Source organism: Mus pahari, chromosome X (genome assembly GCF_900095145.1).
Source record: "Mus pahari chromosome X, PAHARI_EIJ_v1.1, whole genome shotgun sequence".
Lineage (NCBI taxonomy): Eukaryota > Metazoa > Chordata > Mammalia > Rodentia > Muridae > Mus > Mus pahari.
In genome coordinates, this window is record NC_034613.1 from 28,016,082 (window position 1) to 28,028,254 (window position 12,173).

General features: G+C 42.0%; 1 protein-coding gene across 1 annotated transcript in view; it reads left to right on the plus strand.

Annotated features, from left to right (window-relative positions):
• The first annotated feature begins 278 nt into the window (after window positions 1-278).
• The window catches only part of Il13ra1 (interleukin 13 receptor subunit alpha 1), a 60,216-nt gene continuing 48,321 nt past the window's right edge, over window positions 279-12,173 (plus strand). The window contains exon 1 of the mRNA XM_021188117.2: window positions 279-454. Within this exon, the coding sequence (XP_021043776.1) occupies window positions 373-454 (82 nt within the window). The 5' untranslated portion in view covers window positions 279-372. The remainder of the gene's footprint in view (window positions 455-12,173) is intronic.

Sequence of the window (12,173 nt, forward strand, 5' to 3'; positions counted from 1 at the left end):
ACAACCATGCATCCTGATCGAAGTGGGAGTGGGAAGAGGCCAGTCTTTGGAGCCCTGCCATAAAGCTCCAGGGGGAGTCGCCTTGGGTCTTCCAAAGCACTCCCAGGTAGCTGTGACAGGTGGTGGCTCAGAGGGAGGCCAGGTGTCGCTCGGTGGGAGTCTCAGAGCCGCGGGCCCCGCCCAGTCCCTTTCGCCGCCTGCGCCCAAACGCCCCCGCGCGCTCGGGTTACCTGCGGCCGTGGGCGGGGCGGCCCTTCCCGTCTGCGCCGGCTCTGGCCTCCAGCGCGCGGCGGCCGGGAAGTGGGAGCAAGAACAGAGGAGGCGGAGACTGCCGCGGCTCCAGCCGGGCCGCACTCCGAGGCGAGGGGCTGCATGGCGCGGCCAGCGCTGCTGGGCGAGCTGTTGGTGCTGCTACTGTGGACCGCCACCGTGGGCCAAGTTGCCGCAGCCACAGGTGAGTGTGGCCCCCGGCTGGTGACAGCCAGCAGGGGGTTGGGGGTGGTGGCGGTGTGTGAGAAGGACGAGGCTTGGCAGGGACTTGGGCCAGCGGGGCGCCAGGAGTTCGATCGCCTTAGTCAGGGTGAGCACTGAGGTGGTCGCCCCTTCGATGCCCCGTGCTAAGTCTCCAGCCTTTGCCTTTCATGCTGAGTCCCCGTGATCCTGCTGGATTTGAGGGACCTGGGTGCCGGGGATTTCCCAGGCTCTGTGGCAGCGGGGAAGGGGTGAGCCAGACGCGGCGACTGGCCATCTCACTTCCCTTGAGCACTAGGGAAGAGCCAAGAAGGCTGGCGTCTAGAGGAAGGGGACTGAAGGGAACAGATTTTTGCCAAAATGACCCTTACAAGTGGCTTAGCCTGTGAAGGGATAATGAACCTTGGGGTGGCGACCAAGTCCTGGTGAGCTGGGAACTTCCCGAGGGCTCCTTGCCTTGAACCTCTTAGATGCTCAGTTTGGTAGTGTGGCTTTTAGCGGTGGAAGTCAAAGGGAAGCTCTAAAGATGGAATTTAGTCCTAGTAGCAAAAGGACACAAGGGGTCAAGGCTTCCTCTGGCATTAAGAAATCTGCTGAGAACGCCTGACCAGCATCCGGACAGACCTCTTCCAACTTTAATAAACAGTATTTCGTGGAAGATAATCTTAAATTTACGGAAAAGTTGTATATTGTTTGGGAAGTTGCACCATTGCCTTAATGTTGGTAACAACTTTTAACTAACTAACTTGGCAGTTGCTGTGAAAATCGAAGGTGAATGATTTCCTCATGGACTAGGCTTGGCAAGCGTGGCAATGGGGACTTTTAAAATAGGTTTTAGTCTCTCTCTCTCTCTCTCTCTCTCTCTCTCTCTCTCTCTCTCACACACACACACACACACACACACACACACACACACACAGACTTGCTAACGAATGTTTACCAAGTGTGCTGTGTTTTGAAATGAAAGCTGAAATGTTAATTAGGAAATCCCCATGCCCTGTCAACAAAATATATGTAGTATCTATGACAGGCAGTGTTTCTAGGGGCTGAGGATGTAATAGTGAGAAAAATGGACCAAGTCTTGGAGTCACAAAGCTAGTTACATACACTCTTGGCAGAGGGTGTGTGTTTCTGTGTTAAGATAAGGTATGTCACATACCACTAAAGTGCTATGGAGAGAAACAGGACTAGAGTAGGGAGTTACAGCTGTAAATGGCACGGAGTGGAGTGAAAAGACTTTACTGAAAAATTAGTGTTCAGTGACATCTGAGGGATGCTTCAGTTCATCAGTCAATAATTGCCCTTTTTTTTTCCTGGGTTCCTGGAGAGGGTACCCAGGGCTTCATGCAAGCTAGCTAAGTGCTCTAGGGCTGAGTCACACTGATAATTATTCAAGTGTTTGCCTTGCTTGTTTTGTTCTGAGCCAGGCTGTGGAGGTTGACTTAGAACTTTATAGCGTATACAGAATAACCTTTGCCTATGAAGTGTGTCCAGTTCAGTTGACAATTTCAGGTTCTCATAGGTATAGGAAAAGTGCAGTCCACAGACTTGCCTAAAGTCACTTATCTCATTAATGTCTTGATTTTCATAGTGTAATTCCAACACAGTCCCTCCTGCAGGGTCCTTCCCACACACACCTGAAACAACAATGAACCCTCCAAGTAAGATTGTCAAACCCCAACTTCTTATTGCCGCTATGGTTTGTCGCTACCTTAAACTACAAAAATTATTTTCCCTATTAGACATATTGCATTTGTGCCATGGTGTAAAATGCATTTGCTATTGTTAATTACTCAGAAGTTTAAGTTTTTATGGCTCTGACATTGGATGTGAGGCTCAGAGTTAGTCATTATCCCCTCCCTGTGTGATAATCTTCTCATGGGTGAAATGAAGAGATTGTGTTCTATGGGTCTTAAGCAAATTGTAGTTTCTGTGTTTGGGTGTTGAGAGCTCTGTATGAACATTTTAAGTTTGATCCTGCTGAGTATTTAAAAATTATTAGGTTACTAGGTTGGCTCAATAGCTAAACTGTGGCATTGCTTAATAACAGCTAAAATGTCCATGTCTACTGTCTCTCCAGCAGTTTTCTAAGTGTTTTACTTCTTTTTTTTAATTTAAAGTTGTATTTTCACAAGTCTCTGTCTCCTGAAGCTAATATATACTATTGACAAAAGATGTGTGTTTTTTGTGTTAAGTAAAATATAGTATTCCAAATACACAGTCCAATAAAGTACTATGGAGAGAAACAAGATATGCTAGGGGGCTGCAGTTTAGTTAGTAGTTTACTCTGTTTAGCTCAGTAGCCCATGTTTAATAACATCTAGCCTTGAACTCTTGGCATGAAGAAGAGCTAGGTAGATGCCTCCCACTGTACTAGTATAGGGACTAGGTAGGATCCATGAAAGTATATGCAGATTAGTCATATATTAGAGACTGGTTTCATAATGGCTGGAGCATGTACTCCAAACAGTAGGCATTCAGAAGAGAGGAAACTGAAGGCTGGAAATTTCACAGAACAAAACAAACGAGATAGACCATTAGGAAGGATAGAATTTGGAGAAAATGATTTTCAGTGTGCACGCATGTGTGTGTGTGTGTGTGTGTGTGTGTGGTGGGGTAAAGCAGGAGAAAAGATGAGGAAGTGGCTAGTCAAGAGCCTAGCTTGGCCAGAAGGGATAGTAAATTCAGTCTGTGAAAAAGAGTTTATTTGCGCTTAAACATCCTTATCAGGGCACAGTCTGAAGAAAAGAAGCAAGGAAACTTTCCTGGGTAGAGGGAACCAATGGAGCATGAAGCTTAGTGAAGTGGAATATGGCTGGCAGACACAGGTCTTTATTAGAAAGATGCACAGTATGTATAGACCTCCTATGTAGGATTGTGACTTAATGTTATCTTCCCAGATTGTTGGGTTGAGGAGAGCACATTAGTGTGATTGTGGATGATTATGAAAGACATAGCAAAAGAAAAAAAAAGAGGGTGGGAGTTGATGACTGCATGTGAAGAAAAAAAGACAGATGACTCACATATGACTCTTATGGTTTCCTTCACTTTTCCCGAAAGCTACATGCCTCTGCCAACTCCTGAGATTGAACAAGAGAAAGCAAAAGTAATCAGCTAAACCAAGCACCTTACAGTAAAACCATGACTGATGGTGTTAACTCTTAATTCACATAGAATGTGGGGATAGGTGATATACAGACACACTGAGGGTTGAGCTAGAAGACCTACTTGAGTCTTGTCCTCTTCTACACTCCTCTGTCCAAAGTTTGTGATCATCTCCCAGAAAATGGTTGAAAGTTGATGCCAAAGGAGGATAGAAGCAGTATGTGTGATGTCTCAGAACCCAGAAAACACACGCAACTGCCCATTTTGTCTCTGAAGAAAGCAGCTAGTTAGTTCTATAAAACGTGTTTTGTGTAGGAACTGTTATAACGCTTTACCATTTTTTTTTCAAGACAAGGTCTCATGGCATATCCCTCATTGACCTGGTATTTGTTACTTAGCTCAGCTTGGCTCTAAACTCTTGGCACTCTTTCTCCCCCAGCCTCTGGAATGCTGGGATTGCAGGTGTGAGACGTTACCTACCTTGACTTATTTAATATTTATAATCACTCGTTGTGATATGTTATGGTGCTCATCCATATGTTATGGATGAGAAAGTTGGGGAACAGGGAGGTTAAGTAACTTGTCACAGAGTAGCTGAAGAGCTGGGATATGAACTAGGCTCCAAAGTTGATGTTCTTAATCACTGTACTGTAGTGAATGAGATAAGTCACCCCAAACCCCAAGAAACTAGTCAAGTATAGTCACCGCCTATTTATGTATGTGTCTTACAATTGTTTTTGAATTTGTATATTACAAAATCACATATACTTGGAGATTTCATTTTCTGTTTTAGAGAACATATGCCCTTTGCTATGTTTGGGGTTGAACACAGGGCCTCAGAAACACTAGGCATTCTGAAAACAGGCTTTGTATTAGATTGTACCTAACTGCATGCAGATTCTCGGAATATGCTTCAGCCGTGGTGTTCAGGATGTTAGATTATTGGAAGCATTTTCCCCTTTCCTTTTTATGAGAATCATGCTCTCTCAGCAATGTCTTCTTTCAAAGCTGGGGACTGTATGCAGGCCCTCACATATTCAAGGCAAACCTTCTTTTTTAAAATTGAGACAGCATCTTGCTAAGTTGCCTAGGCTGGACTGAAATTTGTCTTGTAACCTGGCGTCACCTTTAAGAGTCAGTCTTCTTGCCTCAGTCTCCTGAGTAGACATGCCTCTGCCAACTGTAGGCATGTGCCACCAAGCCTGAACTTTTTTGTTTTTAATGACACCTGCTGAGTATTGAGACCAGTGCCTCTTCCCTGCTCTACTTCTAACTCCAGTTGCTGAGTTTTGTCAGGTTTTTTTTTTTCTGCATTAGTTGAGATAATGGCATGTTGTTTTCTCCTTTCGTTGTGGTTATGTGGTATATTATATTGGTCAGTTTTCTTATGTTGAGTCATCCTTCCAGGAATAAATCCCACTTGGTTATAGTGTACAATCCATTTGGTATGTTACTGAAATCACAGTGCTGGCATTTTATTGAGGATTTATAGATGAGGTTATAATGGTTTGTACTTTTCTTTCCTTCTACTAGTCTATTTGTATTTAGGATCAGATAACGCAGGTCTCAAAGAACAAATTAGGAAGTATTTTTCTTCTTGAGGCCTTTGAAAATGTTTGGAAATGTATAGTATTTACTTTTTAGATATTTGGTTAAATTTGCTCATAAAGCTATCAGGTTTAGATTTTGGAGGTGGGGGTCAGGAGATAAATTTCATCACTGATTTCAGATTATATATTTCTTTGTAATTTCGTTTCAGTAAATTTTGTGTTTTGGGATTTGTGCATTTCATATAAAACATCAAATTTGTTAATATTGAGTTGTTCATACTCCTTATAATCACTTTTCATGTTTTAAAGTCAGTAGTAAACATACCCATTTAATATATCCATTTTCATTTTGGATTTTAATCACTGTAGTCTCTTCTTTACCTTCATAAAGATTTACAAATTACTCTGCTCTTAAAGAACCCTCTGTTTGTTAAAGAACCCTCTGTATTAGCACGGGTTTACATTTCACTTCTTAGTTCATTTATCTCTATTCTCATCTTCTTTGTAAGTTTATTTTCCTAACTTTGGATCTGCCCTGTTCTTTTTATAATCCCTGAAGTTATAAAGTTATGTTGTGTTTGGATGTTTGGAATCCCATTTTTCATAAAATTTTGGAGTTTTCAGTTGGATTTTGAGATATGGTCTTATGTAGCTCAGTCTGGTTTGAAACTTGTTAGGTAACATAACTGAGGATAACCTTGAACTCCTCATCTACCTGCTTCTACTTCCCAGGTGCTGGGATGACAGGTATGTACCAGGACTGGGAGCCTCTTTCCCTCTTCTTTTCCCCTCCCCCTTTGCTTCCCTTTCCCATCCCCTTCTTTATTCAGCCTTAGGGAGTCAGTCCTCAGGCACTGTCTGTTTCTTCTTGTGGGTTTCTTACTTGTCTGTAGCTTTCAAAGTACGAAGTAGGCTAGGCTAGCTGGGCAGTAAGCCCCAGGGATCTATCGGCCTGTCTCCACTTCCTCAGAGGTGCCAGGATTATAATTATGTCTGCCTTGCCAGGATTGTAATCAGGCATGCCTTACCATCCAAACCATTTCCCTTGCCCTTCAATATTTCTTAAAATTCTCTTTCTTTCCTTCTTTAACCCCTCCCCCAATACAGATATAGGTGCAGTGATGGTGTCCTACAGGTTCCTGGGGGGTCTGTTTATTCATCTTCAGTCTAAAAATAGAAACCACTTACAGAAAAAAAAAAAAAAAAAAAAAAAAACCTTCAGGAACATGGGCAGCCTACCAGCAGCCATAGTCTAAAGAAAAATGGCTCTTCCTCCATTAGCACCCACCAACTGCCAAGGGGTGGAGCCCCATGAGCCACTCCACTTCTCATGTTGTAAATATTTACTGGCTTGATATTGTATAGGTAACTTTGCTGTGCAGCTCTAGGGGCATACCTGCCAGGACTGTGAGGGAATGAAGAAAAGACAGACAGAGACAGACAGAGAGACACATGGGCAGAAAGCTAGGAATCAGTGGTTTGGGCTCTCTAATGGAGAGGCCTCAGCATCTCAGAAAGCTCACTGTGTATTTTTTTATAGAACTGAATAGGAAGGTAGAGTTATTGTACACAGCTGAAGGAGGCAGAGTCAGTACATACAGATTAAACAAGGAGAAAGAGGTGGGGTGGTTATATAAAACAAGGAGGCAGGGTTTATCGTATGCAGCTGGATTAAGGAGACAGGTTTAGCCAATCTCAGCTGTCTCTGCGGGGGCACAGTCTTCAGGCTGCAAATATCTAGCAGGAAAAAGGTATGATGGACATTTTCCACACAAACTATTAACATTTACACGTGGACCAGAAGGGAAGGCTTGGCCATTTCTCTCTGTGTCTGAGGCTAGGATCCTTGACTTGGCAGTGCCTATGCCAGTAGCACACATCCAACTCAGGACATCACACACTCAAGGCTTCCTCTGATCTATACAGGTAGATCTAGTAGTAGAGAGTCCCCATAGCTACAGTGAGTTCATGAGTTCAATGCCTGTGCTATGTCTAGAAGTATTTCACAGCTCTCCTCCCCATCCTCCGTCTAATTCTTTCCATCCTCCTTGCCCCTTATTCCCTGAGATGTGTGAGGATTGACACAGGTGTCTCATTTAGGGCTGAATATTTAACAGTCATTTAGTCTCAGCCCTCTGAATAGCTATGAGTCTTCTGTATTAATTGGGAACTGCTGCAAAAAGAAGCATCTATAAATGAAGGAGATCAGGACTAAACTAGAGGTCTAAGCATAAATATTTAGGATGCAGTTCTACCACAGTTAGACAATAGGAGTAGGTTCCTCTGAGGGCATATGACTTCCCAGCCATGGGCCTTTGACTAGATTTGCAGTTCTAGGTATGAATTCCTTTCCATGGAGTAGTCCTCAAATCCTGTCAGAGAAGAGCTGGTTACCCCAATAGTGGGCATGCTATTGTTACACCAGTGGGACCATCTTTCCTGACAGGTTGGTATTGTACCATGTCCCAGTACAGTGCTGTCTAAGTCAGCTGGGTGAATTTTCTCCCCCAGAAGCCTATATAACACCTTTCAGCTTTTTGAAATCTGGCTACCATCACAAAGGAAGTATCCAAATCAGTTCCATGTTTATTTCTCTGTGTGCTGCAACCAAAGTATGGTGTGTCTTACCATCTGTCTACAGTTGATAATGAAAAGCAATGGTAATATCCTGTGTTATTTGGTGGCTGGGGGCTCTGTGGCTTCCTTGACCAATAACTTATAGGGAGGTAGACCATAATTGGCATGGAGATTTTTCAATTAATAGCCCAGGTCTTCTCATGTGTATGTGTGCGTGTCTACCCAACATGTTTGGGAGGTCAAAAGACAACTTAAGAGTCAGTATTCTCTGTCCACAATATGGGATCTGGGGTTTGAACTTAGGTTGCTAAGTTTAACAGCAAGTACCTTAACCATGAGCCATCATGCCAGCTTTCCTCATATATATTTGCACTTCTCTCCCATTCCTGCTTAAGTCTTTAGAGTTATTCCACTGCCCAACTTACTTTCAGAACACATATGTTCTACAATCCTCTCCTGCCTTAAGAGTTCTTCTCCTCTCCTTTCCGGATTCCTGTCCTCTGTAGACCCTCCAAATCAAACACACACACATCTACAAAGTTGAAATTAAAATCCATATTTCTTTAGCCTTATTTTTCTGTTATTTACTCAGTAATTTTCATTGTGTTTTATTCAAGTCTGCTGATTATTTTACTTGTTAGATCTGATCTGTTTTTAAGTACCTCATTTTGTTATTTTATTTTAGTATTATTTTTGGGAGGTTTGCACATGGGATCTCACTCATGTAGCTCTGATTACCCACTCTGTAACCCAGACTGACCTCAGATTCCTGGTGATTCTTCTGCCTCTGACTTCACTTTGCCTGGGTTACAGGTGAGAGCCACTATGCCTACCTCGGTTATTTTATTTTGCATCTCCAGAATTTGATTTTAGTTTCTTTTAAAGTTGTTACTATTTCTGTTTTCTTTACCTCTCTTTAGTTCTTTAAGCATCTTTAAGATATTTTAAAAAATCTTTGTCTATCACACTTACCTTTTGCAGGGACAGTTTATCATGACTGTTTTTCCTTTGACCGGGTAATACTTGCTGAAATGTTGCTCAGAAATGTTGCTCAGTAATAGAACACTTGCCTAGTATATACTGCCAAGAGAGGAAGAATACCTATACTTTACTATTCCCTTTTATGAATTGTGATTGGCTTTTATTGAAAATAGAGTATTTGCATGAAGGAAACTTTGGAAAGTAGATTATTGGCTGGCTCCCACCTTTTTATTAATTCCTTGAGAATTTTGTACAATGAATTTTGATAATATTCACCCCTCTCCCAACTTCTTCCATATCCATGTACCTAGTCATCTTCCCTAGTCATCTAACTTTGTGTCTTTTTTTTTAACCCATCAAGTCCAATTTCCGCTGCCTATACATTCAATGATGTGTGGCCTTCCGCTAGAGTGTGAGCAACACACCAGGGCCAGCACTCTTTAAGACAACTGAGTTTTCTCTCTTTGCCAGAAACTATCAGTTGCCACTGCCTCCCCAGCTAGGGGTGGGATTTCATGTCTACCCCCAATCTCTAGGCTTGGATTTGGTCCAGCTTGAGCTTGCATGGGGCATGTGCATGATGTCCTTAGCACTGGGACTTTGTATGTACAGCTGTTCTCTTATGTCCTGAGGACAGTCTTTCCTTGTATTCACTTGGGGATTTTTGCTTGATCATCTGTGTCTGTTTATTTTCATTATTGAGACTGTCTCTGACTTGAGGCTCTCTTAGGTCTTTTGGAAACTTTGTCCTTAATCTTCCTTATGTATGCAGTTAATTTTAAATGACTCCTTAATGTCTAGCTTCCAAAAAGAAAAAAAATGGGGGAAATGAGGAAGAGAAAAGGGGTGCCAGTAATGTGAATTTCTTGAAAGTCTCTTGTGCCAGAAGATGATGGACGTGCAATGATAGAAAGTGCAACAACTTGACCATGGCCTTTGTCTTTGTCTTGCTTATCAGAAGAATAACTAGTGATCAGAATACAAATCTCTGATATTTTGAGGGCAGGGTTCTCTTTACCTACTTTGACAAGCTTCACGTCAGCTGTTCCAGAAGCACATGTACATTTGCTTGCCTAGGGTCAACTTTCCATAATTACTGTTGTGTGTAAAGTTAAAACTTTACCAAAAATAACCGCACCATTCCTAGTCCATTCTTTTATCTGGAAACTGCAAAATTTCACCCACCTTTAGGGTCTCTAAATGTAAAGAGATTCGTTTTCTTTTCTTTTTTCTTACTTCTTTCCCTCATTCCCTTCCTTCTTTCTTTCTGAGAAAGATTAGTCCTGTAATGCAGGCTTGCCTTGAATTTGTGAAAATTCCCATATCTCATTTTCTCAAGTGCTGAGATTACATGCACGAGACACCATGCCTAATTAGGACATGTCTTCATAATACCTAGAGTCTGCCACTCAGAATACAGTCAGCATTATGGAGGCAGTGGTGGTGGTAGTAGTGGTGATGATGATGATGTGTAGGGGTATGGTGTGTGTGTGTGTGTGTGTGTGTGTGTGTGTGTGTGCGCGCGCGCACTTTAGACAGGATCTACCTCTTAGCCCAGACTGGCCTGGAATTCACAATGTAGTCCAGAATGGCCTCAAAATGGGTGCAATTCCCTTGCCTTAGCCTTCTAAGTGCTGAGATTATAGCTCATCTACCTAACTAGGTAGGAAGGCATATTACTGATGTTTCCTATACTGTAATATATACATCCTGCATCCATGTACAGTTTTTAAAATGTAGGTAGTAGAAAATCTTAACATTTATGAAGCATCTACTCAGGGAAAAAGAAAAGAAAATACTCAAAAGCTCCTCCCCCCTCGCAATGAAAACTAGTTAGATGTGGCTAAATAGTATTTTCAAGGAGATGGGAAAATTGAATCTCATTTGGGAAATTAGAACTAGGGCAGACTTTTGATAGATTTCAAATATATCAGAGGCTGAGGTAGAAAGTTTGGTGTGAGTTTTAGGTCTACATAATGAGTTCAAGACAGTCTGATAGGTAGTAAGACATTACCTCAAAACAAAAACAAAAACAAAAACAAAAAACCCACTAAACCCNGCAAAACAGGGTAGGATTTAATGGTTTCAAATTACCTCAAATATTAAAGTAACAATAAATAATAGTTAAATTGCTTTTATTAACAACTCTTTAATATTTGTGGGAGAGCTAACTGGATAGATAGAGTATCAGAAACTGCTAAACCAAGTATCTTGTTTTTTTGTTTGTTTGTTTTGTTTTTGGTTGGTTGGTTTTTTCTGTAAATAGAGACCATGACCAAGACAATGCTTTAACATTTAACTGAGGATGGCTTACAGTTGCAGAGGTTTAGTACATTATCATGGTAGGAAGCATGGCTGCTTCCAGGCAGACATGGTGCTGGAGGGGCTGAGAGATCTATATCTTGAAGGCAGCCAGGAGATGACTGTCTTATGCACTGGGCAGATCCTGAGTATAGAAGGAAACCTCACAGACCACCTCCAACAAGGCCAAACCTACGTGAACACCTCCTAATAGTGCCATTCCCCATGGGCCAAGCAGTCAAACACAAGAGTCTATGGGGGCCAAATCTATTCAAACCACCACACCAGATATCTGGGATTTTTGCTAAAACTTGCTTCTGGAAACTGCAGAATAAAATATAGTTTCTAGAAACTGTGAGGAAGTCTTCAAGAATATTGTGGTCTCTAAAATCCTAATTGACAGAGCTCACCATACAGCTTAGTCTGACCTCAAACTCAAAAGTGATCCTTCTGCCTCAGTCTTCAGAGTAATGAAATTATATCTAAGGATCAACATAGCAAGCTACTAGCTCAGTTTAAGACATTGGGGTAGGAGTTTCCTGTTTCTAAAAACCTTGACATGCTCAGGACTGTACCCTCCCCGAATTGGACCTTGGGGGAAAGCTTATCAGTAGCTGTATCAGGCGAGTAAGGCAATATCAAGATTCAAGGGCTTTAAAGGCTGCTGCCCAAAACAGTAGTGATGTATTATAATTGACTGTTAGGAAAAGGTCAACTACATAGTACCCATGGGGCTGATGTTTGGGGCTGATGGAGTTTTTGTAATGTTGTCATAAAACACTATTAACTATAGTTCTTAATTCATCATGTTAATAACATCAGCTATTATTATTTACAGTGCTGGATTAGAACTCAGAGCTTGGCAAATTATAGGCAAGTATTCCACCACTGAACTATATACTCTTACCTCCGAAGGGGTTGATTTTGCTTTAGTTTGTTGTTGTTGTTGACCAAGGTTTTGTTTTTTACATGGAGGGTCTCCATTTGCAGTGTAGGGTGATGTTTACGATCCTCCTGCCTCCATCTCCCGAGTGCTGGAATTGAAGGTAGGCCTACCATGTATGGGTAGGTTTTTTTTTAAAATTATTTTATTAGATATTTTCTTCATTTACATTTCACATGCTATCCCGAATGTCCCCTATACCCTCCCCCCACCCTGCTCCCCTACCCACCCATTCCCACTTCCTG